General features: G+C 34.0%; 4 protein-coding genes across 10 annotated transcripts in view; 1 reads left to right on the top strand and 3 right to left on the bottom strand.

Annotated features, from left to right (window-relative positions):
- Positions 1 to 723: 723 nt before the first annotated feature.
- Positions 724 to 6,639, top strand: LOC132285627 (probable transcription factor KAN2). 3 transcript variants are annotated; one of them, XM_059787818.1, is made up of 6 exons: positions 724 to 2,035; positions 2,295 to 2,371; positions 3,295 to 3,343; positions 3,476 to 3,629; positions 5,168 to 5,237; positions 6,092 to 6,639. In XM_059787818.1, the coding sequence occupies exons 1-6, from the start codon at positions 1,459 to 1,461 to the stop codon at positions 6,209 to 6,211; spliced, it is 1,047 nt and encodes a 348-aa protein (XP_059643801.1). In that variant the 5' UTR covers positions 724 to 1,458; the 3' UTR covers positions 6,212 to 6,639. The 3 variants fall into 3 exon arrangements, with proteins under 3 accessions (XP_059643801.1, XP_059643799.1, XP_059643800.1); XM_059787816.1 differs by having other exon boundaries at positions 726 to 2,035; positions 3,467 to 3,629; XM_059787817.1 differs by having other exon boundaries at positions 729 to 2,035; positions 3,467 to 3,629; positions 5,171 to 5,237.
- A 2,832-nt stretch (positions 6,640 to 9,471) lies between these two features.
- LOC132284848 (probable polygalacturonase At3g15720) lies at positions 9,472 to 11,284 on the bottom strand. Its single transcript, XM_059786983.1, has 6 exons — positions 11,213 to 11,284; positions 10,829 to 11,036; positions 10,590 to 10,671; positions 10,244 to 10,352; positions 10,007 to 10,123; positions 9,472 to 9,830 (listed from the first exon to the last, which is right to left on the bottom strand). The coding sequence occupies exons 1-6, from the start codon at positions 11,282 to 11,284 to the stop codon at positions 9,594 to 9,596; spliced, it is 825 nt and encodes a 274-aa protein (XP_059642966.1). The 3' UTR covers positions 9,472 to 9,593.
- Positions 11,285 to 11,464: 180 nt separating this feature from the next.
- Positions 11,465 to 12,450, bottom strand: LOC132284849 (probable polygalacturonase At3g15720). Its single transcript, XM_059786984.1, has 3 exons — positions 12,301 to 12,450; positions 11,865 to 12,002; positions 11,465 to 11,695 (listed from the first exon to the last, which is right to left on the bottom strand). The coding sequence occupies exons 1-3, from the start codon at positions 12,439 to 12,441 to the stop codon at positions 11,513 to 11,515; spliced, it is 462 nt and encodes a 153-aa protein (XP_059642967.1). The 5' UTR covers positions 12,442 to 12,450; the 3' UTR covers positions 11,465 to 11,512.
- Positions 12,451 to 15,855: 3,405 nt separating this feature from the next.
- Positions 15,856 to 26,692, bottom strand: part of LOC132282441 (inactive poly [ADP-ribose] polymerase RCD1-like) — a 32,653-nt gene continuing 21,816 nt past the window's right edge. For 2 of the 5 annotated variants that reach the window (XM_059784120.1, XM_059784121.1), the window contains exons 5-7: positions 21,730 to 21,900; positions 21,539 to 21,634; positions 15,856 to 16,277 (exon numbers count right to left, since the gene is read on the bottom strand). In XM_059784120.1, coding sequence (XP_059640103.1) covers positions 16,206 to 16,277; positions 21,539 to 21,634; positions 21,730 to 21,900 — 339 coding nt within the window. In that variant the 3' untranslated portion in view covers positions 15,856 to 16,205. Of the gene's footprint in view, positions 16,278 to 16,645; positions 17,060 to 18,578; positions 19,476 to 21,538; positions 21,635 to 21,729; positions 21,901 to 26,692 lie in introns of those variants that run through there. The other 3 variants (XM_059784124.1, XM_059784123.1, XM_059784122.1) reach the window with 3 other exon arrangements.

Raw genomic sequence — 26,692 nt, 5'->3', positions numbered from 1 at the left:
CATTTCACTTTTAATGTAGTACACCAAACCAGAGAAAGGGAATCAGAAAAGTAGAATGGTCATTCTATTCCAACCCATTCCATCACACCAAACTAGGCTTTAGTGTTTCCTTTGTTTGCCAAAAAAAAAAAAAAAAGTAATTATGTATAACAAACCCTAGAATGTAAAATTTTGTAAAATAAGAAATACATATATACATACATATGTATATACTAATATATATGTATATATAAAGGAGACCGGCTGATAAAATTACCGTTAAAATAGTTGTTTATGCAGTTTTCTCTTCCCATTTAAGAGTATAAGTAGCGAAAGCATGCATTTTTACTATGATTTTAACATTCGATCTTTATGAAAATATGTTCGATCTAGGGCTTGGGAAAAGAGACATCAGCCACACGTTTGGAGCTCAACGTAGAGTAATTGTTAGAAAGTTGTTAAGAGACAATTGCTGACGTTAAAGTACCATATCCTCTTACAAATTTTGGGTCCACTATAATTTATTGTATTTTAATGGGAAAATACAGTACAATAACAGTAGTCGAAAATACAACATATTAATCTTGTTGCAATTCTATTAAAAATATTTACACTATTATTGTATTTTTTATTTAAAATTATTTAAATTTACGTATTAGAGAATATTTAGAATATAATGTTAGCATGTTACGATATAAATGCACCGGAAGATGTTAGGCCGAAACTTCTAAGAATGTGTCTGGTTTATCACTTGGAATAAAAATTTTTTAGTTTCAAAAAACCGAAATAAAAAATTATAAATAAAAAAATCTGCTTACTTCAGTTTTGTAAAAACTAAATTAGTTATAAAATAAAAAATATATATATTTTCTCATCCTTGTCTCTTATAGTTATCTGTAAATAGTTGCAAAAAAAAATCCCTAAAATTTCCATCTCTTTTTTTTTAGAATGGTAAAATTTCCTTTCTTTCCTAAAAAAAAAAAAAAAAAATTCAAATCAAGAAAGAAAAAAGGAATCAAACTCTAAAAATTAATCAACACTCTTTTTTATTTATTTATTTTATTTATTTTTCTTTTGTAACCTTTTCCTGATTTGTTTTTACCTTCTCACTCTACCCCCACGTCCACAAATTATGCACTCTGTGTGTGTCCCCCCTTCTGTAGCTCCTCAAGTGTCATTTTCTCACATATACTTCACACAAGAGATACAACCATTCACTTCATACCTTGTCATTTCCTCTCTCTCTCTCTCTCTCAAATCTCTGCAACCACTCCCTCGACTGATCATCAAATGAAGGGAAAACCCATAAATCTCTCACCGAAGAATTCAAAACTCAGACCATCAAAACTCCCCAACAAGAAGGCTTTTCTCTGATCCTTGATAAATCGTAGTACCTACTATTAATCAACCAAATAAGTACAAGAAAAACCTAGAAGAAGAAGAAGAAGAATAGAGGGCTTGTTCGGTTGGAGAATTAATATGGAGCTTTTCCCAGCACAACCAGACCTATCTCTACAAATCAGCCCTCCAAACACCAAACCCACATCAGGTTGGAGCAGAACAGAAGGAGAGATGGATTCGGTTTCTTGGAACTCCAGAAACTCCATCTCTTCAATGCCCGAACCCGATTCTTATCCGACAAATCCGAGATCTTTCAATCCAAGCTCCAACCATTTTCACCTCCTTCACAATGACACCACCAATCTTAACCTTATCCACTACCAACATCAACATCATCAACAACAAAAAGAACATCATCGTCAAGGGCTTATTAGTCCAGAGCTCGCTTTCTTGAGACCCATCAAAGGAATTCCAGTTTACCAAAACCCTCCACTACCCTTCACATTTTCTCATCAACAGCCTAAAGACACAACTACTTTATCATCTTCTTCCTCTGCTGCTGCTACTCACTTCCACTACTCCCAAGGGTTAATGAGATCAAGGATTTTGCCACGGTTTCCGGCCAAACGGAGCATGAGAGCGCCTCGGATGCGGTGGACTACTACCCTCCATGCTCGCTTTGTTCATGCCGTTGAGCTCTTGGGTGGCCATGAAAGTAGGCTTCAACTTTGTCTCTTTTTTTTTTCTTTTTTTTTTTTCCTACACCTTTTCATGTCTAAATATATGAAGCCCCAGTTCAGATAAAATTATGGGTGTGTACGCATTGCTATATAAAGTGTCATAATCTAGTGTGGTCTCTGTATCATCTTCCTGATCACCTCAACCAAAAAATGTAAAATCAAATATGGGTGAAATTCATCACTAATTAATCCTTCATTTTATTTTTTTATTTTTGGGTTTATTTTTGGGTTTAGGAGCGACACCCAAGTCGGTTCTTGAGCTCATGGATGTGAAAGATCTCACCTTGGCACATGTTAAGTCCCATTTACAGGTAAACAAACATCTAAATTAATTCTTCATAGTCTCAAAAGATTTCTTCTTCATAGATAAATTAGATCAATATTGAATTTAATTACTCTCTCAATTAATTGATTTCTTTAATTATTTGTGTGCTACATATTATTATACAGTAGCTTGAAATTGTAGTGCAATTGATGAACTTGAAAATGGTGTTTATGGTGAATTAGATGAAACTTGCATTTGTACAACTTACATTACATGGAGAGTGCTAATATATACTCCACATACATACACACCTACATACATACATTTCAAATTCCAATGTTAATTTGCTTGCAGGGAGGTCTTTTATATCCCTCATCACTTCTTTTTCCACTAGATCTGATGGTTCTGCAAGCTATTCTGCAGCTTTTTGCTTTGAAGCATGAACCATTCATGTAAAAGAAAAGATCAGTCACAGTAGGAGGGAGAGAGAGAAATACAGTCAGTCATTCATCAGTCAGAAGATAACAAGTAAGACAAAGTCCAAGAAATTTAAAAAAAAAAAAAAAAAAAAAGTCAAGACACGGTCCATAATTTAATATAAATAAGAGAACACAGTTTTCTACTTTTACAGAGAGGAAGTGTAAGCAAATAAGAAAGTACGAAAACTATCATTTCTCAATGATCGATATCTGCATCTCTTAGGTTTGTTAACCACATCAGACTAACCATGGTTAGTTTGCATATACATAGGTTATTCATACACAAATACTGTACAAGTTATCATGTACCTGTGTGGCTGTGTATATATATACTTGCACTGTATCTCAGACCATGTCTATACTCTATATTACACGTAAGGGTATATTAGCATCTGTGACTGTTTTCATTTTTCAGATATATAATACTTTGATGAACCACATGGGAGGATCAGATGTACATAGTCTTATTTGAATTATAATTTTATTGCAGATGTATCGGACGGTAAAAACCACTGATCATAGAGCTGCAGCTTCTCCTGGTTAAACACTCATGCTTATTTCTGTGAATTGTTTTGAAATGTTAATTGGAAGCATGTAAATATGTTATAGACAAAACATTACAAGTTTAGATTAAAAGGGTTTCTTTATTTTTGCTCATTTAGGACAATCAGACGTTTTTGATAATGGGTCATCCGGAGATAATTCTGAGGATTCAATGTTTGATATTGAGAACCCTAGAAGGCCTGAGCTACCAATTCAACATGGAAGCAGATCAAATGTGCCTCAAGACAATGTCTCTCATGGCCTTTTGAGCAACCCTTCAAGGTGAAGCTAGCTAGCTGTAGTAGTTAATTTTCAAATTATTGTGTTCGATCTCATCCTTATTAATAAGTACATGGCATTTTCAAGCTCATTAATTTGAGATTTCCGTTTGGATTTGATTGGTTGCTGAGAAGAAAAAAAAGGGAAAAGAAAACAATTTATTTTGGAATGACAAAGTAAAATTCTAAGCCCATCGTAATTAAGTGGTCTGATGACATGCATGTTTCATTTCTTTTCATTCTTCTAGTCATTGTATGTATACCATACTAGTTATATAGAAATCAATTAGTAGTAAAAAAAACTTTTCTTGGACGTTTACTGGTGTGTGTTAATTTCTGTTTATTGAGAAGAATAGGAAAGAAGGAAAGAAAGTCCCTAGTTGTGAGTTGGTATCCCGTAATCATTTTGGAATGATAGAAAATAGATTATGGGATATCTCTTTTATTCTAAATTATAGCTCTGTGCTGATAATTGTGAAAAAATTTCTCCTTCAGCTCTTTTTTTTTTTTTATACAGAGTTATGTGTGTAGCATTTTTATACATGGATCAATGCAAGTGTTTTAAGTTGTTTTTTTTTTTTTTTTTAAAGTGTTTTAAGTTCCCAAAACATGTATGTTTTTTTTTTTTTCCTAGTTGGGACTCACATGCACTGCTTCCACTGAGGTTCGAACTCCTGACCTCCCTTTAGGAAGTAGGAGCCTTATACCGCTAAGCCACAGGCCTGTTGGTTGTATGTTTGTCATTGAAACATTTTTGCTTTTTTTTTTTTAGCATTAGTTATGGCTTCAAAATATTGTTAACAATCATGCATCTAATAAAGAATGAGATATTTCTTTTCTTATGGTAAGCAATTAAAAAAATATGTCATAAGTGAAGTTGAATATGTCTTATTTGTGTCAACCATGCATATATATATATATATATATATATATATATATATATATATATATAATTAGAGTAGCTCATCTATCTGTTCATGACCAGTTTTGAAACTGAAACTCCATGATCAATTAATAAGTGTGGTTGAAAAGGAAACATAATATATAGTAAAGAAATTAATCACACTCTAGGTCTCCCTGCCATTCCATGACATATATTGAAGAATCCCAGTACTTGGATAAATGCAACATCTAAAAATGGAGATATCTCTTTCCTTGGATTTTGTGGGCTCAGATAAGGCTATTAAAAAAGGGCCCACAAATAGGAAACTTAGTGTCAAAGCTAAACCCTGTGATGGACCCTTTTGTGGAAACCTTGGTACTAAAGCTGTGCCCTATGAAACTTCCTTGTATCATGTTTTATGTTATGGGGTAATGGGCTATCACATGGGTAGTAGTAGTAGCTTCAACTTTATTTCAATCACCACTAAATGTAAAGTGATTGAGGGAGAGAATTATATATATATATATATATATATATATATATACACACACACACAAACAAGAGACTAAAAAGATAGCTTTCTTTCTCAATTTGCTTTTTTCTTATTCTGCATGGCCTTCCACTGATAGCAAATATTCTCTCAATGCACTGATTTGTAGCAGGGAGGCTTGGTTCCATGACCATCCCAATAAACCAAGGGATTTTCAAGGACACTTACCATCTTTTGAGGTACCATTCTCAACATTTACTGAAATACCCTTTTATTTATTACTGATATGATGTACAGTCATACATAGATGTCTAGCTACATGCGAATATATGTGTAATAGGGGGTAAAAGGGCAGTAAAGTATGGGTAAAAGGACAGAAGCATTTCAAAAGCTAGCCCTAGTCCTAGTGAGAAATTAAAGGGTCAATTTTGTCATAAAGAAACAAAGAAGAAAAGTTCCTCAAGAAATTGTTTTAGCCAACGGATGCAATACACCCATAGAAAGTTTCTATGACCAAATAAATGCAGTCTTAATACCTTGTATTAGACCTTGATTAATACCTTGATGCAATACACCCATGTAAATCATGATAGATGGTGTAGATTTTTATTTAATTTTTTTGGTTAAAAGTGAAGCATATTGACTTAATGAAAATGGAAAAAAATAAATGCAGAGAGGCCTGGGGATTACCCCAAAAAAACAGTCCCGTCTAGAAAAGCCCACATTATCCAAAAACAGTTACAGATAAATCACTGCAACAAACACAGCAACCCTAGCAATGCCATAAAAAAGAACCCAAGAAATACCCCAAATTGTCCGATATAATGCTCATGAAATATGAAACATATTATATATATATATATATATATATATATATGACTTATGATAATAGGGAATGAATAGTATTGCTTTGGAGGATTGCTTTATAATGTATGCTAGCATACATTGATTTATGTTACTTATTCCTCGAGTCAAATGTCCTTTGATTCTCCATTAAACACACTTATCTTTTGCTAATGCTCTTTCTATTCAGTTTAAATTTCCCTTTCTAAATATATATATAATATTTTTCTTTTTTCTTTTTCTTTCTCAGAAAGACATGGAACAAAAGTGCCTAAGCTATGAGAGAATATCAGATATAAGCTCACCAAAATGTTCAGGGATAAGCCCAAAGAAGCCCAATTTGGAGTTCACCTTGGGAAGGTCACAGTAATATCTCAAAAGGGTACTACTTACTCATTTTGAAATCATTATATATATATATATATATAAGAAGGGATGCTGGTGAAGAGAATCAGGTACCCCACTGGGAAAATCAAAGAGAAAAGAAAAGTGTGTAAGAAAAGAAAGGAGAAAAAGAAAAGAGAGAACTAAAGAAAGACAAGGAGGACAAGAAAGAAAGAAAGCAACAAAAGGGAGAATGGTGGAAAAAAGAATGTCCTATCTATCTATCAAACTGTGAGATTTTAGTATGAAATCCAATTGATTTTGTATGTTCTGCACCTAGAGAGAGAGAGAGAAAGAGAGAGAGAGTCTTTACTCTTTAGGCTTTATCCATCTTAAAGTATGAAGTGATCCTTGGTAATTGTAATAGGGGCACTTACATTTAACAAAGGAATAGTATATCTTTTCCCAAACAAAGTTGTATTTATTCCTGGCCTTTGTCACATGCTTTACTCTTTTCCAAAAACAGGGAAAACAAAATGAAAGGAAACATGAAATGGGAAATTAATGAAAGATTGAAGAAGAAAGAAAAATTAATGGGAAATTACAAAAAGAAGAGAACAAAATGAAGTGTAGCTATATTTAAGTTGAGGAGTTATCCGTAATTCCTTAATCGAACAATGTTGATTGGACAAAATATATTTTATTATTTTACATATATAACCAATCAAATGCTTCCAAGTCAAGAGATTTTGGTGAACTTGTTGACTTTAAAAACATTTTCTCAAACTAAAAAAGGAAAATGGAACAAAATTTTTTTAAAGAAGAATATCAATTCGATATGCTTCTTATACTCATTTAATAATTTTCTTTTATTTGAACAGTACCTATTTTAACCTTCTCGTTACAACAGAGATATTATTGTGTTATCTGTAAAATAGTATATTTTTTATAATGTTAAGAAGTAAATCGCAAAAAAAAAAAAAAAAGAAAAGAAAAAAGGTTAACACTTTTTATTTGAGTCAAACTAATCTTAAATTGGTTAACTCATTCTAATATCGTCCAATCATATCATGATACACGTTAATCAAATATAAGAAAAACAAGTAATGTCTCTACTAGTTTTGATATCTTTGGAAGTTCTATTTTACGAAGGATAATGTTTTTTTTTTTTTTTTTGAACAATACATCACTCTACCTATTGTACATATATGTAATCAGACTATGGGTGTACAAGGGACCGTTAAATTCCAACCGGAACCAGAATCATATAATAATTATATATATTATTATTTTTTATTATATAATTACTAATATATATGCCTATATTTACCCAAAAATATATATATATGCCTATGTATGCTTGTTTGGATGTAAATGTGACCCAAGGAATTGCCCTAGTCAAGGTATTGCTAATTTTTTTTATTTATTATTAAAATAAAAAAAAGGGAACTTGAAACAGAACCATGGAATCGGTTCGGTTAGATTTCGATTACATGTCCCAACGGTTCCGATTTCAATTACTAGGAACCGTTGGGAACGGTTCTGGTTCCGCAAGGAATTTTCTTATACATCCCTAATCAGGACTATCTAGATAACACATATACCTTGAGCATGACACTCTGTGATGCATTAAGTCCCATTTAAAAATATGGGTAACTACGGATCGGATTAATCATGAAACCTAATCCAATTTGATTCCTATAGATAGGTGAAAAATTGAAAATGGAATCCAATTCAATTATTTGCTTTACGGATTGGATCAAATCGGATTAAGTATTTTCATGGATCGAATCAGATTGGTTTCACTTGGGCTTTTTTCAAATAGTCCATTTTATTATTTTTAATTTCAACCTTTAGTAAATTTAAAAGTTCGTAGGTCTTTTAAGGTTAAAATTTAGTAGGTGTTTAGAGTTAAAAGTAAGTAAAATTTAAAATAATAAAATAATAATAAAAAATAGAAATAGTGTGTACATATATATTATATATATATATATAAATTTGAACGGATCGGATTGGTTAAGGGATCTGATCGATTTTCTAAGACCCCAATCCGTTAATCGATCCGTAGATTATAGATTCTTCATTTATTAATCGGTAACCAAACCATGAAGTTAAAAAGCCAATCTAATATACACGGATCGGCTTTAATCGGATCGATTTCACGAATTAACACGGATTAACCGATGAAATGAACAGCTCTATTTAAATGCCCCACCCTCAGTAAAGGACTGACTTCCATAGTTGGCTTTATTGAGTGGTTGGTTTAATCGTGATCCTATCACTTAAAAAATAAATAAGAAAGAAAATGATTCAAATTTGTCATAATTTTGCTTATTGTAATTTAAAATTCACATTTGATCATGTATGCGGTGACAATTTTTTAAAACAATACTCTCAGGTGACATTAATTTAAATTTTCTCTCATAAATGAGATTGTTTGGCAATTCAAAACTCGAAAGTGACATTGACACCATATAGGCTTAAGAAGCTCCATGCAAATGAATTGCAGTCTCACTATCTAAGAGCAGCCTTACCATAAATATTTCATGACAAACTTAGCAGTGTCCTTGCTGCTACAAATGAACCAACTTGTTCAACAATACTAGGTGTTTAGATAGACTCATTTAATAAACGAACTAAATTTGAACAACAATAAGATCAGCTAGTTAAATTCATGAACAAGTAAGTTTACTTAAAAGCCCATATTCTTACATTTGTGATATTGCTGAGCTGCGCTGAGCTGAGCTTGAACAATATAAAACTCAGATTGCTTGAACTCGACTCAATTCATTTGCAACATCCCGTCTCTGTTTACCTAGCATTCAAGCTGGGAACTTCACATTCTCTCCTCCCAAATTTGTCTCTTCTTTATTTTAAGTTGCGTAACTTAAACTCGATTTTGATAAAGAGTTAAGTCAGTGATATATCTTCATCTTTTCAAATGGAAGGTTGATGCTTCGAATTCTTGTTAGAAACACAATGGATGTGTTTACATACTTGGAATTGGAATTGGTGAAAATTTTAGTTCAATTTTCTTAATTGTTTTTCTCAAATTCCACAAATTCTAATTTCAAAACTCTAATTCTATGCAGCGGAACATACCCAATGAGTATTTGATTTAGTTACTAATAATATCCCCGAAAATATATATATATATATATATATATATATATATATATATATATAGATATACAAGATTTCTTATATGCACTGATCTTTTACTCTTTTAGCTCCACCATAAATTGTCCAAATTACCACTAGTCTTGCATATATAACTCAGAACATGCCAAACAACATTAATCTGCTTTCATTAATAAGAAATGATGCGCAAATTGTACAAAAAGATTCAAAGTCCAACTTTTTTTACCTAACAAGAAGATCACAGTCCTTACAATGAAACTATGAGGACCATGATATCAATAACAAAATTAATGAAGTGATGATGAGCAAATCACAGTTGGTGTATCCGATATAAATGTTCCAATGGCATTGTAGCAGAAAGCAGAGATGTTCTTCCCAGGTTGTGCAGAGGTTATGTTAATGTTGTCAATCTTAATATTCACACAAGCTCTGCTCTCACTACACCTCAAGTCAATTGCTTCTTTTGTGGCTGATGATCCTACAATTCCACTGAATGTCACATTGCTTATCTCCACTGCTGATGTCTGCATTAACACCCATGTACATCAATCTATCAGTTTTGTGTCATGATACAGAGTCCGACAGCCGGACAATTCGGAAACTGACATCATTATGACATCAGCTATCATGTCAAAATAGTAGGAGTTGTCCTACTGTGGGACTCTAAATAAATTTCCTTCTGAGATATTGTTTGTGTTACCTCGTTTTTGCAATCATCTCCACCATTGCAGTAGTATTGATCAATGATAATGGGGTTAGAGACATCTATAAGTTTAAGGTTTTGAAAATCAATATTCCTTGCATACCCTGATCCCCCCTGAAGAAATTAAGAATAAAAATTACAAACACATTATATAATATGCTTCAATTAGTGTACGTACAATAGTGACATGTATATATATGTGTGTGTATATATATATATATATATCCTCATTACCTGCCAAGTCTTGATCCTTGCTCCATTTTCAGTTCCATTAAAGATGCAATTCCACACATTCACCTCTTCTACTGTGTCATCTTTTCCATCTTCTCCAAGGCTTCCCACACTAGAGAGGGAGAAAGTTACATTGCTTGTATTCATTCTAGTTAGATGCAATAAACAATGATCGATAATAAAACCGATAGAAACTTTTATCATTTTTGACTATTTTTTCATATTGATTGGCTCTACATGAGGGAAGTCTAGTTACAAGTTTGACCAAAAGGCAAATCCTAAGCCATGTCTTTGACTATAACTAATTAGAACTTAAGAAAAGCATATAGATGATAGGCTTTTGACAAACCTTATGCCGTGGCCTGGCCCACATCTGATGTTTGTAATGTTGATGAAAGAGGAGCCAGCATTGATAGCTACACAATCATCCCCTACGAACCAAAATGCATAAAAAATAGGAAACAATCAGTTTCACGATCAACGCCTTATCTGTTAGATGATATGAGTATTACATATCTGTATAGATGACAATTTGTAGCATTTCAAATAAATTAATAAAAATGTATATTTAAAGGGTTGTAAATTTACCAGTTCCAATGAAAGAGTCTTGGATTAAAACATTGGTTGAGGAAGAGATGTCAATGCCATCAGTGTTTGGGCTTTTTTGAGGTGCAATTATGGTGATGTTGGAGATAATTGCATTTTTGCAGTCACATATAGAGAGATGGTTTCTTGGGCTGTTGAGATGGATTAGTCCACTTAATTCAAAACCTGTAGAGTTCTGTATATGCAGAGCCTGCACCATTTTAATTACATGTTTAGCCCAAAATAGTGAGCAAATGAAAAAAATTTAACAATTTTTTTGTTTCTTTGTCCTCAAAAAAAAAAAAAATAAATAAATAAATAAATCTTATTTGTGACTAATAAAGATCTATCAATATTTAGAAAATAATAATAATAATGATTTCTCACCGTTGGGCGTTGACAACCTTTTTTCTCCTCCCCCTTAGTCTTGTTCAAAGGTTTAAGAAACTTATGGTCCATCTCCTCCTAACAAAGTGAGTTTTTGCATCAGATGTGATGAAAAAAAAAAAAAAAAAATGAAAGAAAAGAGGAGTTCCTAATACAGGCATGAAAATGTATAATTTAGGAGAGTGGATCCCCTCCTGTCCTGTGCTTCACTCGGGACGGAGCCCCACACAGTTTACGGGACCATACGAGTATATCAAAACTGCACTGTTTAGAACTGGAGGGAATCTGGTTCGTAGTTTGTTAACGAACCAAAATATTGAAATGGTCAACTTGGTCCCCCCACCAAGCTGAACCCTTGCCGTCAATCTGTCCGGTTCCATTGATGATGAGACCATCCACATTTTCAAATTTGAGCCAGCAATCATCAGTACAATAATCTCCCCATGCAGAAATACTTTCAGGTGCAACAATATTTCCTAAAACCTGTCCCCATATTTTAGAAAAATAAAATTAGAGTTAAAATTAGAGTACTGGACAAAAATTGGATCATTAATGAATTATTTGATCAAATATATATATATATATATATGTGTGTGTGTGTGTGTGTGTGTGCATACATACATATGTACATTATATGTTCTTATTAGTGTACCTGAACATTAACAGTGATGGAATTGCATGGACCTTTGAAGTTGACAGGCTTTAATAAGAATGTCATCCCCATTGGTATATTAAGGATGGGAATGCTTTCACTTTCTCCACATACATCTTTCCATACCTTTCCAAATGCCTTTCAATTTCACATAGTAAACACATATTATTACATTATTGTTATCAACTTATTTTGGAAAAATAAAATAAAATAATCTTAGAATATACTGCCTCTGTGCCAAATTAATATGTATGTATATATATATATGTATATATGCATGCATACTACTTTCTGTGTCTCTTTTTTAGGACAGAGAAAGTAGTATGCATATACATATATATGCATGCATACTATACAGTTCTATTTGTACAATACATTAAACTATATAATACTATATACTGTGAATTAAGAAATGAAGAGTTCTTTAAAAATTTACCAAGGAATCATCTGTTATGCCGTCTCCGACGGCACCATAATCAATCACATTAAAAATCTTTTGTGCTTCAATTTTTAGTACAGTGCCTAAGCTTAATGAAGCAATGCAAAATAGTGAAAAAATGCTTGATAGTTCCTGCATGAAACATAATATATATATTAAGAATCAAGGGAGGATGAGAGAGAAAGAGAAAGAGAAAGAGAGTGAGTGTGTGTGTGTGAGAGAGAGAATCATATAGCAAAAACATTTCTCACCATTCTGCACATTCAACAAAAGGAGCAAGACAACTCTGTCACTATTAGATCATTTGTTATGGAGTTTATATAATATACCATCTCGTGTATAAACTTTATTTCCTCTTAATTAAATTTTGAATTTGGTACAATGTTATTATTGTTTTCCATTTGACTAATATTAATTAACCAAAGAAAAAAACTACTCCACTAAGTAACGGGCTACAAGTTTAATACCAATTAAAATGCTAAGTAAAATAATAATAAATAAGATAATTTATAATGAGCTTAAAGCACTCCATTTTCTCTTATGATATATAAATGTGTGTGTGTGTATAGATAACATAGTCAAAATTGTCAACAAATACTTTCATAGACTACCAAAATTTGTGCCATTGTATAACTCTAAGCTGTAAATGCAAAACGGGTTATGCATGAAGTTATTACATTATTAAGAAGGAAGGCCATAATCACGTTCCAAAAAGATTAACCACTTTATTTTAAAATTTTCAAACACTACCACCATCTTTATTTATTGATATATGGCTCTATGCTAGTGAATGTACGTACTACATTTTACCTTCCGAAAAAATAAAAAATAAATAAATAAATAAATAAGTGAACGTCCTAATGCATATATAAGACAATTACAAAATATTTAAATCATTCAAAAACAAAAATATTAATTTAAAATTTTTATTTCACAATAAAACATAATATTAAAATAATATCATCAATATATTAGTATTCATAAAACATGTGGGTGTTTGTGTGTGTAAAATATAGAGAAATGAATTTATAGTAAATATGAGTTAATTATCATTAAAATATATATAGTAAATAAGAATGTGGATGGACGATCTTCCAAAATGAAAAGTCTATCATAATATGTGATTTATTATCCACGAGAAATGTTTATAGGGAAATAAAAATGTAGATGGACACACGGATAAATTATCATTAAAAATTATATATATATATATATATATATATATATAAACTTCATTCGATAATGTGTATATGAAAAACAATAATGCAATTGACATTTATAAATTAAAATAAAAATAATGATAATAATAATATAAATATATAGTGTGTAGTTGTCCTTTCCTTTTTCTTTTTTCTTTTTTATGGAGGAATTAAGGTCACTCCACCTGCCTCGTTTATGTTAAGATGTTGTCATTTTATCACCCGCCTCGTTTATGTTATGATATTGTCATTTTATTACCCGCCTTATTTATATTATGATATTATCATTTATCCTAAGAACAAGACTTGTCTACTCACCGGTGAGTATGGCATCTCTACTGACCGTTGGTGTATTCAATCACAAATACACAAATAGATCGTAATTATAAAATCAGAAAAGTGATAAATAATATGTGTTTAAAAACAAAAACAAACAAACACTTACCTTTAGTTATCTAGGATATATATATATATATATATTCAGGGCAAGAATGTTAAGGGTTAGCAGTAAATTGTTAGAGGGTAGGGAGAGGATGCAAAACTTGACCATGGACTCCCAAACACGAGGATCAATCCAACCACTTGGAGAATACGACATTTGCAATTGTACATAAGTTACACTTTCCATGTTCTACATTTTAATAGAGTAACGCAGTGGAGACTTAGCATCCATATTTTCTACTCATGCATGGTTGAATTATTAACGGAAACAAACATTTTCTTACATTTGAAATCTTAAGTTGTGTCATGAGTGTGACGGATCCTTTTAGATGTTACTGTAAATAATTATATTTAGGGCCGATAAATAATTTGTGAATTTGATCAGTCCAATACCCACGGATTGGTGGCGGATTCAAGAAAATCGAATTCGTAACTTACGGATTAGACTGTTAAAATCCGATCCAATAAATTATTTATATATTTTCAAATAATATATTAGTTAATTTAATTAGTTAATCTAAGAATGTATTAGTTAATAACTATTTAAATATATAAATTAATATTATTAAATTAAAATTTTATCTATCAGGCTATGGTTAAAAGATAAATAAATAATAAATAATATTAATTATAAAAACAATAACAGATAATTTAAGTAAAACTCAATTTGCGGATTCAATCCAATCCGTGAGATAACACATCGATGGCGGATTAAAATTTGTCTAATCTGTTGAGAACAGATTGGATTAGAATTAATACTTAATCTAATTCGATCTGTGACCATCCTTAGTTATTATGTACATTTATATTTTGAGAAAATCATCCAAATGTACTTTCAAGATGCATAGATGGATTGATGGTTCATAACTTTTATTCTTAATTTGTTTTTGTAATTTTTTCCTTCTATTATTTATTTAGCTTTCTTTGCGACTTTAGCGTTTTAGATTTGAATTCCTTCAAATCATCATCAAATTTACTATAAAAAAAAAAATTACACTTTATTATTATTATTTAAGTAAGCTAGGAATAGAATTGACATAAGATCAATATTTGCAAGACTAATAACTTTATAAAAATATTCTGTCTCTATATAATTTGAGTCCAAAACCATAAAATCGAACTGAACCAAACCGATCATTTATGGCTCAGTTCGGTTCTATTACCAAGTCCTAAATTTTAACGGTTCAATTTTATAATTTCTAGGATCGCTGAGACCAATTTAATTCTAGTTCATTCCAGAATTGGACCAAACCGAGCAATGTCTCTAAGCCTTTGCATTGCTTATATTGCAAAAGCCATTATGGAGCCTTTTAACAATCCAACAAACATTTTGATCCTACAACTTCCAAAACACTATCTAGGGTTTATGAATTGTCCAAGTCCGCCCGAAGTGAAACTACTTAAGACTGCAGGTAACCATAGTGGCTATATTTTTACTCCACTACATGAGAAAAGATGAGGAGAGCTCAGGCTTTAATAACTTCTATAGAACCAAGTAGATTATATTTCAGAGTGAGTTCTTTGGAAACAATATTAAGTGGCACTTCAAATCTTAGGGAAATAGAATGTAAATCCAGCTATCATCATTTTTTTTTTTTTTAGTTAGTTAGTTCTCACGTCTCTTCTAAAACTTGAATCCCTAACCTCCCTTTGAGAAGTAAAAGACTGATACTGCTAGGCCACTAACCCATTAATTGCAGACTCCGGCTATCGATATGCCAAAATGAAGGTGGTTCGAAGAAAATCCAATCTCCAATTATCCTCCACAATTTTCCAAATGCAGCCTGCATGAACTCCAAAAGCTATTTACATTATACACGCCTAATGTTTTCAAGCAATGAGCTAACCCTCGGTACTGAAAAACCAAAAACAATGTTAAGAAATTGCCTATAATTTTTAAGCAAGTACGTGATGAAAATTGAACAGACGAAACATTCACATTCAGATGAAAAGTTCAAATAGAAAAATATACATCTGCAAAGGGCAGAATTTGTATCAGTTGCAAATCCAAAAGGAGTTCGACTAGTTACCACGTATCGGCTTAAAGCTGAGGATAAACATTCACTAGCAAAAAGGAAACAAAAGTCCAAACAGTGTTTAAGTACCCATTCGACCACGTCCACCAAGATAAACACAAGTTCATGACGATGCATTTCTACCATAAAAGCATCAAACGACCTTGTCTTCTGATATTCGAAACCTTAAGTCTTTTAAGGAAGTTAACAGACCAAACAAAACAAAAAGGCAGAGATGTGATTCAGATTATTTGCGTCCACCTGAACTTCCTACCTCCTCTTTTGGTGCAACCAACTCACAACTAGACTTTGATATCCTCTGCAAACAAAGCCAGGAGAAGCATATTAAAGGACAATTTAACAAGGAGATTCCACATTCTGTGACACTGAAAATGACATAAAGCTCCAAATTTTTGACACTTGGCAGCATATCCTCCTTCGATTAAGGTATAACCCAGAGATGTCTCCTGATATACTACAGCACATCCATGAGTTGCTAATGCTGCACACTATGAAGTAAAGACACTGACATGGACAGGCAATACGGCAATTTAAAAAAAAAAATTAAGGCACGGACACGGCAATAAAATAATAATATAATTTTTTCTTTTATATATAAAATAACTTTTGCTCAATTTCTCATATATATTCATAAACATATCCCATTTAAATAAAGACCACCAGATAGACTAAATTTCTTTTGAAAATACAAATACAAATACAAATATAAATATAAATATATATAAAGGTCCATAAGCCCAAATTCTATTAAAATACAAATATAAATACATAAATCTCTATATCCAAAAGACACAATCCTTGTGACCAAACAAGTTGTAAAAGAAGATAAGATTACAATCTTATCTCCTCTGACCACATCCATCTTCCACAAGGGAACTCCGGCCAAAGTCAGAACAGCGTGTCCAATATGGGTAGAAGAAAGAGAAAGAGAGAGAGAGAGAGAGACTTCTGGGGAGTGTCGGACACGCGTGTCGTCGAACATGTGTCTGACACTGGTACGTCCTCCATCCCAAGTGCATCAGAGCTTTACAATACCAACGAGACAACATAATTGAATAGATTTTATTACAGCTTCTATAGCTGGGTAAAAATATGAAATACAATTAGAAATCATGGTTCAATCACAGAATCAGGGTCTACAGTGTCAAATCACTGACTGACAGCATATCAAATCAAAATAGGGCAATGCACAAAGATGTCCTATATACAAGGGCTTAAAAACTACAAAGATTTTGAAAGAATCAGAAATAATAACAACATAGATGTATAAAATAAACAAAACAAAGCAGCTACAACATACAAAAATATCTAAAACATTAACACATGCCATTACTGTATCGGTCTGATACAATATACAATTACGGTATTAGTCTGACACAATATACATAATAATCATTTCATTTGATCTAATCATGTGAATTGATCCTTCATTTTTTTCTTACTAAATCATAAGCATATATGTACAAAGATCTTATTCAAATTTTCATTAATTGGTTGAAAAAATTACAAATAATTAAATAAATACATCAATAGGCTTGAATCTAGAATATTAACATTTAGATCTACAGAAATTGGGACTAGAGGGACTGAGAAATGAATTATAGTAAAAAACAGATCTTCAAGCCTAAGGTGTGGCATGTGCTGTTTGGACATCATGGTATATTGAAAATAATATGCATATCATGTCCATCTAATTGAGATATGGAGATTAGTGCTATATATATACACACCCACACACACACACACACACTTACAGAAAGCCAACTATCCAAACAAATCAATACATGATTGGAAACATCATCTCAGATCAAACAAGAATCAAGGTTTGCCCCGCCATTATGATGTCGTTGCATTTAAAAATAGTACTGGGCTTATCTTGTCTCATTTTCAGGTCGGAAAGCCAACCATACCAAGATCACTTGGGTGACTCGAACTCGATCACTGGCAATACTTCCAATCACGAGCCAAACATGTTCCATCTATCACAGCCATCCCAGGACAAAAGTACAACCAAGGACTAGGATATATATTAAATCGTGATTTTTGTTATATGGTCCTAATAGGTAAATTATGGCAGTTGAACAACTAGGAAGAAAGTTATTTCGATTACACATCATCCACCATGATACAATACACTATCACCCTACTCCAAACCTCAAGTACGTGTACATTTATTATTTCAATTACACCGCAACCACCATAATACAATCAGTGTTGTTAAAGGCGTGCCTAGGCTCGAGGCATAGGTCTAGCGCCTGTTGTTATCCTAGGCTCACTGAGGTTTACTAGGCGTGCGCCTCGGTTGCGCCTTGTCCTATTTGTCTAGGTGCGCCTCACTGTTTTTTGTTTTTTTTTTTACGATTGTTCTATCCCTTAAGCCAAAAAGGGTACTTTTGGCAACTTAATAAACAAATAAGAAAGTCTAAGCATATCAAAGAAGGATCTTTTGTTCAAAAGAATAAACAAATAAGAAAGTCCAAGACCAAACATAGAAAGAGTGAGACTGTGAGAACAACGATGAAGCCCTAGTGGCAGAGACGAATGACGAAGCCATGTCAGTTCTTTCTTCTTCTTCTCTCTTCCCCTCTACTTCTCTCTCCTCTCTTCTCCTCTACTCTTCTCTTCTCATCTTTGTTTACTTCTTTCTCTCCGTCTAGTTCTCTTCTCTCGTCCATTTTTTTTTTTTTGGGCTCTATTTTTTTCTCCTTTTTCTTCTTTAACACACACTCTTTTCTCATCTACTACTCTATCTTCATCTACTTCTTTTGTCTCTGCCTCTTTTTTCTTTTTCTTTTTTGGCTCTATTTTTTTTTTTTTTTCTTTTCTTGTTAACAATTTTTTTTAATAGATTTATTTATTTTTGTACTCTGTTTTGACTTTCAAGAAACAAATTTGTGCTACCTTTTATGGTTCTTGAATGCTTATATAGTTGATGGATTTACTTTTTTGTATTTGATATTAATTTTTAGAATATTGATATGACTTGTGAGATATGAATGCTACTATGGTAGTTTAAAATTTCAATTGTGCGCCTCACTTCACTCAGGTGCGCGCCTCGCCGTGTGCCTCGCGCCTAGGCTCCAAAGGACCTCTAGCGCCTTGGTGCGCCTTGAGCCTTGAATAACACTGAATACAATACCCTATCACCCTTCTCCAAACCTCATGTACAAGTATATTTATCTAATTTTAATATCGACTTCAATAATAGTCTCCTCAACTGAACAGTCTGAACCTATTACAGTTTCCGTCAAGTTGGCTTTGTCTTAGCTGGACATATAACTGATAATATTGGAATGGCAAATTAATGCATTGACGAACCCACACAGAAGAGAAAAGGCAAAAAAATTAATTGATGAACACAAGGAATGTGCAAAGAGTACTTGAACAAGATTTGGAGGAAGACCACAATTGTGTAGGTTGAATATTTGTTGATGACGAAAGGGTTTTGGATCCACATGGATATTTTGAATAACAGGTTGCTTCAGCATCAGCAATTCTGCAAGTTATATTAACAACACAGCTGGGGATCATTCAAAACTCTTCTAGAACAATTAAGCAATCGAGGCTATTAAAAGACGGTATTGATGATCCTCCAATTTCATTATAATGACATTATTTTCCATATTACATCCTCAGAGCGCAACCATGCTTTTTGAACTTCCAAGTATATTTCAACAAAATAGGTTGGAGAATTTGAATAGAGGGTTCTATTGTCCAAGGGCGACGTAACTCTCAAATACAGCTTCCACATAGGAGATATTCTTGCAGCTATTGAAACTTTCTAGCCTAGACTTTACCAGTTAAGTTGTGAAATTAGCCCATGACCAAAACATAAATAAATAAATAAATTGGCTCTTAAAAAAAAGGGTAAAACGACTCTTAGCTATCATGCTTCTTAGACCAGTAGGATGCTTCCCTTCTTCATATCTAAATGAGAATATTTGAAGACCTCCTAATGGTCACCACACATTAATGAATTGAGCTACCCTTTTCAAGATCTCTTTGATTTGGAATCTATCTTGGACAGCTAACTTAGAAGGTGTCCTACAGACCATTTCCAATTAAAAGATCACATAAGGCCCTCCCCTGATGTTTGTTACATATATATATATAAAAAGAGAATGTAACAGAAAGCATTCTCTTTTCCTACAAGGATATATATATATATATATATATATATATATATATATATATATATAAAATAAAAAGTAATTCTTTTCTTCACTTCCGTGTAGCCTTAAGAGATGAAGACATCTCCTTTAAGTTTTTCAAGAATTAGTTCCTATCTATCTCCTCTAGAAAAAATTCCTCATTCCCACTCTTCCTTTCAAAGGTTTTAGCATACCCAATGCAAAATGTTGTAGATATAGGCTTTCTAGCAATCAATTGGTGTACTTGGAGAAAAGAAGAGTATTTGCAAACCAAAAGCTTATATGCAATTAAATTAGGTCCTCGATCACAAAAGAAAAGGGCAAAAAAAAAACCTTCAGAAATTATTAGAGATTTGCTGACTAGACCCATCCAGGGCAACTGGGCAAAGTCCATCATGATAGCTACACAGACATTGGGTTAACTTTCACGCAACGGCTTCTTTTTTCATTTTCCTTTTTAATCAATAGATTAGCCAATCATGAGGTAGATTTTTCTGTAAGAGAAACAAACAAGGACTCTAAGGATTTAACACATGAAGGTGTCAACAAAGTCTGAGAAGCCCATCTGCTCACAAATGTGATTATAAAGTAGAATGTTGGTTTTCATTCTTTTCCCATCCTATGCACCAAGGGTCACACTTCTAGGTGGGTGTTTCTCTCAAATCTTGAGGAGGACCATAAACATAGTACAGGTATTGACAGTAACAAGTTACCATAAAGCTAGATACTAAATATCATAGTTATTAAAGGCTCAAGGTGGCAAGTCTCCGGAGCTCAAGCGCAAGGCACAATGTAAGGTGAGAACCTAAAAAGTAAGGCATGTGTGTAATAATTATTAGTTAAAATAAAAATGTGGAATCAAGTATTGCAAACAATTAACATAAGTAGTCACCATAAGCCCATTTATTCTGTCAAACATACCATAAGACTAAACAATGTAATCCATCAAACATGACCAAGACGTGTAGAAATGTAAATTCATATTCTTTTAAAATGAAGAGAAACAGAATTAATGATTAAAAAATCAAAGGCACGCATTTTTAAAGCTTGGAGCTTGCTAAAAGCACGAGCTTGAGAGCTTTATGTGAGCCTGACTGAAGGGGTCTGGCTTGTACCAGTTTAAGAGGCACTCTGGCAGAGCCTTGACGAGCTTGGGACTTTTATGGAACCTAGGCGCGGGGCATAGTTACAATCCTTTGATCATGTGGCCACAACTTAAGGTCAAATGAGAACCATGACATGTGACCTTCATCTATGATAGCCTAGAAATCTTATTCATGTACAAAATTTACGAATTTATAATTATTAATCTAGCCTGTGATATATCAAAATCATAGCTACTCGTTGCACAGCCTACACCATAAAATGATTCTCACAGCAATTAAATCACAAGAAGTATTAACCATACCTTTGACTGAAGATCTGTTATTGTAGACCTCAACAAAGCGTCCCCAGCTATGCACCTCAACCTTCTGATGAATTCATCCCGAGTTATATTCTTCTTCTGACAAAGATCAAGGAGGAAAAAAATCACAAAACTAAAAAGAATACATCCAAATAACGAGATAGAAACAAACATATCCCATCACACTTGCATACCATGAATAACTCATAATAAGTATTTATCCGTTCCATATCTTTAGCAGGGACTTTCTTTGAGATGGCTGCAAACAACATTGGAAAGGGCATCCAAGGGGACTTTGGAGTTTTTCTAGAGCAATCCAGATTAGCAACTTTTTCTTCAGTAACTTGAGTTTTCTTGACTGGAACCTGATGGCAATTAAAACAGGATGCTCGTGTTAAAGGACATAGAAGTTTGCGCAGCAATACCATCAAAGCCTAAAAGGCACAAACTAAAACCATCACTAACATGTCAAGTGTATCAGATAAACAAGTATGAATCCATGATGAGCAGGAACTAAATGATCATAACCAAACACACGACGATCCAAGTACTCCAGTGCAAACCCGGTGAGTGCAAACATGGAATAGACTAATCCCCTTGTTATGGTTCAATTTTCAATACAATTCAATTTAGGACTAGAAAGCACTGATTGCTGAGGTCAGACGGAACTCAGCCTGAAGCAGAGACTAATATAGCTTAGTAGCCCCACACATGCTCAGCCTGCTGTAAGAATGAACTTCAGGTTGATCTAAGTCAGACAAGAGCTCAACATTTGGATGATTAGCTGGGCCATTATCCACGGTCTAGGTTTTGTTGTGTGTGTGTGTGTGTGTGTGTGTCAGACCTTCTTGCTCAACCATTATTGTAATTGGTATATACAGAGAAGTCTCGTGTGTTTGCCTGACAGGGTACCCAAGTCCAAATGCGAGGGTAGTCTATAATTTGTTCGTATGTATCGGGGATTTTTTAATTTTTTTTTTCCTTTTCTAATGCGAAGGCATACAGTCATGTTTGGCAAAAAGATAATTTGCTATATAGGATATACCATAAGAGCTGTGGCACTTTGCTATGAATTAATTTAATTAATGGAAGTTTTCTCGGCCCAGGTCCTACTTAAAAATTGTGAACTCTAGTAATTTAAATTGTTGACATCTTCAGAGCATTTTAATGATTAATTTGCTGCGTTTGTCATTACTAGACTTTTTTTTCAGATAGGCTTGTCAATAGTAGACTTTTTTTTTTTTTTTTCCTTTTCTGTTAGGTTTGTCATTATTAGACTCAATTATTAAATGTGACTTGTTTCTATAGAGCGTTGCTAATTCAAATTTAAAAACACCCAGTAGACAAAATATCTTCATTTTAGGACGGACCAATTACGTGGACTTCACAAGATCTGTAAGACTGTAACCAAACATACTTATCAAAAAAAACAAAAAAGATCTGTAACCAAACACCTTACGGAGTTGGATACACCTGTAGTAACCTGATCTTCCAACCTGAATTTCCATTCAAAAAGTATTTGGACAACGTGGGTTTAGGGAAAGCCCAAAAGTAGTCTCCAATCGCGTTATGCCTATGGTTGAAACTCAGAGTCTATTGCTTCGGACAGCATTCACTTCTCTCTTCCCCTTTCAGGGGCGGAGATGGAAAGAATCATGTATGAGATGGAATTTTAGGATAATAAGGTTATGGAAAGAATCGTGCTTGAGTTGGAAGGATTTTAAGATAGTCAAATTATGGAAAGAACGGTGTTTGAGTTGAAATTTTAAGATAGCCACATTAAATTTTTATGTGAATATGTTTTTATTGGGGTTCTATAGTCGTCAATTAAATCACTTTATTTTAGATTATGTATAAACTATCTTTTGTAAATGCTAATTAAAGAAAGGAAATTTTTTATTTCTTAAGGGTGCCAAGTATAGATTTTATACCATATATGCTATACTATTTTTATTTTTACCTATACTAAAAAAAAAAATTTCCAAAAAATTGGGCCATGGCCCCCGCCAGCCCCCCCTTCCCTCCGCCCCTGTCCCCTTTCTTCCTTTTAGCGTGCACTTTGAGGTGTTAATCTACATCAATGTTATATGGAATATAGGGTTATATGTGATCTTTGTGAGAAGTTGGAATCAGGAAATACTTTGAATGTATATTAGCGTTTGGAAAATGTATGTGCTAAGATTTTTGTATTATGTGAAGAGTACTACGATTTTTATGCGAAAAGCAAGTGATGTGGGATGGTTGCATTCTTTTCAATTTAATTGAACCCAAGTCCTGCGTTTGCTGGAAAATTTTATATACAGGAAGGAGGAGCTTTGACCTTGAAAGTTGAAATAGGGAAGTTTCTGGAGGTGGTCTCAAAGCCATCGTTTTGCAAGGCATTTAGTTAAGCAGGTATGGATGGTTTGTAATTGGCGTTAAGAGGGACTTTTAGAATCTGGCTAGGTTAGAAGAATTAAGATGGTGTGTTTTTTAAAAGCTCTTTGGGTTAAGATGGTAATAAAAGAACAAATTGTTTGACTCCTCTTAGACTTAGAACGACCTTTGCTACCAGACCCTCCATTCTGATTCGTTCTTCCTCTAACAAATAACCCCTCTGCTGCACTTTCTGTATTGCCCTCAAACGCCCTTTTCTGCAACTCCTTAGAATTTAGAGCTGCCTTCACGCCTTCCATGGACAAGGCAATTCTGCCATACATCATTGTATAGACAAAGTTCTCATACGAGGGTGGTAGAGGACACAATAGAATAATAGTCTAGTCTTCATCCTCTATCTTGATATCAATATTATTCAAATCCATGATGATACTATTTACCTCGTCAAGATGGTCTTTCAGAGACGACCCTTCGTGCATCTGAAGAGTGAACAACCACTTCTTTAGATACAATCGATTCACAAGAGATTTCGTCATATATTGGCACTTCTGCCAAAGCCCATCCGCCTTAGTCTCTCCAGCAACCTCTCGCAGAACCTCGTTACTCAAGCACGACAAAATCATACTGTGTGCTTTCTCTATAACCTCATCTTTGTCCTTGGTCTTTACTGGCAGTGCATCATTCCCCTTCAGCGCCTTGGATAACCCTTGTTGAACCAACAAAGCCTGCATCCTAACCCGCCACAGGTTGAAATCGTTTCTGCCGTTAAACTTCTCGATTTCCAGAAACTTGGATGACATCCCTGCTTCGAACCAAAAGCTCTGATACCAATTTGTTGGCCAGCGGAAGCGTGTGAAGCGCAAAGATCCAACAAAAGCCAACAAAGTAATCACACACAAACACAAGATATACATGGTTCAACCAAAACGGCCCACGTCCATGGATGAGAAGAGATTCCAGTAGAAATATATAAAAAGAAGAGAAAAGAGAGAATTGCGTAAAGGCTTGAATGAGATAAATTACCCATTCACAGCTTTAGTATTTATAGATAAAATGAGCACATGCTCATATTACAAGAAAGGAAACTAAATCAAATCATTGCATACTCTATGCCTAGACATCTGCGTAAATAAAATCAAATACATGATTTGTGGCTATCATATATCACAGATAATATGGTAAATCACTAAATCACATCCCATGATTTGGGCCTATCATATCTTGGCTATTATGGTAAGTTATACCATAAATCGTGGTATCATAAATGCTAACACTCCCCCTCAAGTTGGTGCGTGGATATCTGAAACGCCCAACTTGGACAATGAATTCTCAAACACAATCTTGCTGACGCCCTTTGTAAGAATGTCTGCAAGTTGTTGAGAGCTTGTGACAAATGGAGTGCAAATTTGACCAGAGATGATCTTCTCTCGAATGAAGTGACGGTCCACCTCTATATGCTTAGTCCTGTCATGCTGAACGGGATTTGCTGCTATGCTAATGGCAGACTTGTTGTCGCAGTAGAGTGAGAATGGAAGCGACACTGGAAGGCACAAGTCTGTCATCAAGGTTTTCAACCAAAGCAACTCACCTACCCCAAGAGCCATAGCCCTATACTCTGCCTCTGCACTAGATCGAGAGACAACATCTTGCTTCTTACTGCGCCAAGGAACCAAGTTACCACCAATAGTGGTACAATAACCTGAAGTAGACCTCCTATCTGAAATTGATCCTGCATAATCAACATCTGTCCAAGCCTCAACACGTAAGTGACCATGATTAGCAAACAAAATACCACGGCCTGGACACCCTTTTAAGTAGCGAAGAATCCGAATAGCTGCATCAAGGTGTGGGGCACGAGGAGAGTGCATGAATTAACTCACGACACTCACGGCATAAGCAATGTCAGGTCGAGTCATGGATAAATAGATGAGTTTCCCCACAAGTCGTTGATACTGACCAATATCTGACAACAACTCCCCCTCAGAATCAGCCAACCGATGATTCTGCTTAATCGGAGTATCAGCAGGACGAGCGCCAAGCTGACCAGAAGCAGAAAGCAAGTCAAGAACATACTTGCGTTGAGAGATGAAAATGCCAATCTTGGAGCGAGCCACCTCAATGCCCAAGAAGTATCGTAGGGGACCAAGATCCTTAATCTCAAACTGACGGCCAAGATAGCTCTTAACCTCATTAATTCTGATAGTCTCATCGCCGGTTAGAATAATATCATCGACATACACAATGAGAGCAACTGTCTTACCGCCTGAATGACATAAAAACAAGGTATGATCAGCTGCACTTTGATGGAAACCAAACTTGAGCATAACAGTGCCAAAGCGATCAGACCAAGCTCGAGGAGACTGCTTAAGGCCATATAGAGAACGACGAAGACGACATACCATACCAGAATGAGCAGGAGAACGAAATCCCGGAGGAGGAACCATGTACACCTCCTCCTGCAAATCACCATTAAGAAAGGCATTCTTGACATCTAACTGAAATAGAGGCCAAGATCGAATTGTAGCAACGGAAAATAATACACGGATGGTATTCATCTTGGCAACAGGGGCAAAAGTCTCTTGATAATCTGTGCCATAAGTCTGAGCATAACCCTTGGCAACCAATCAGGCCTTGTAACGAGCAACTGACCCATCTAGATTATGTTTGACTGTAAACACCCAACGACAACCCACAGTCTTTTGTCCAATAGGAAGCGGAACCATGTCCCAAGTCTGATTTTTCTCAAGTGCTTGTAGTTCTTCTGTCATAGCATCACGCCAT

Source organism: Cornus florida, unplaced genomic scaffold (assembly GCF_030987335.1).
Source record: "Cornus florida cultivar Cherokee Brave unplaced genomic scaffold, ASM3098733v1 CherokeeBrave_3.0.0_Hap2_Chr11, whole genome shotgun sequence".
Taxonomy (NCBI): Eukaryota; Viridiplantae; Streptophyta; class Magnoliopsida; order Cornales; family Cornaceae; genus Cornus; species Cornus florida.
The sequence above is the reverse complement of the archived record's forward strand: the minus strand, read 5'-3'. Positions and strand labels throughout refer to the sequence as shown.

Coding starts and splice junctions, on each gene's coding strand:
- LOC132284849 (XM_059786984.1), bottom strand. CDS start 12,441: ATGCAGGAACTATCAAGCATTTTTTCACTATTTTGCATTGCTTCATTA. Junction 12,003..12,300: donor GCATAACAGATGATTCCTTG/GTAAATTTTTAA, acceptor TGAAATTGAAAG/GCATTTGGAAAGGTATGGAA. Junction 11,696..11,864: donor CCATCACTGTTAATGTTCAG/GTACACTAATAA, acceptor ATATGGGGACAG/GTTTTAGGAAATATTGTTGC.
- LOC132284848 (XM_059786983.1), bottom strand. CDS start 11,284: ATGGACCATAAGTTTCTTAAACCTTTGAACAAGACTAAGGGGGAGGAG. Junction 10,124..10,243: donor CAAGGATCAAGACTTGGCAG/GTAATGAGGATA, acceptor TAATTTCTTCAG/GGGGGATCAGGGTATGCAAG. Junction 9,831..10,006: donor GAGATGATTGCAAAAACGAG/GTAACACAAACA, acceptor GTGTTAATGCAG/ACATCAGCAGTGGAGATAAG.
- LOC132285627 (XM_059787816.1), top strand. CDS start 1,459: ATGGAGCTTTTCCCAGCACAACCAGACCTATCTCTACAAATCAGCCCT. Junction 2,372..3,294: donor ATGTTAAGTCCCATTTACAG/GTAAACAAACAT, acceptor ATTTTATTGCAG/ATGTATCGGACGGTAAAAAC. Junction 3,344..3,466: donor TAGAGCTGCAGCTTCTCCTG/GTTAAACACTCA, acceptor TTGCTCATTTAG/GACAATCAGACGTTTTTGAT.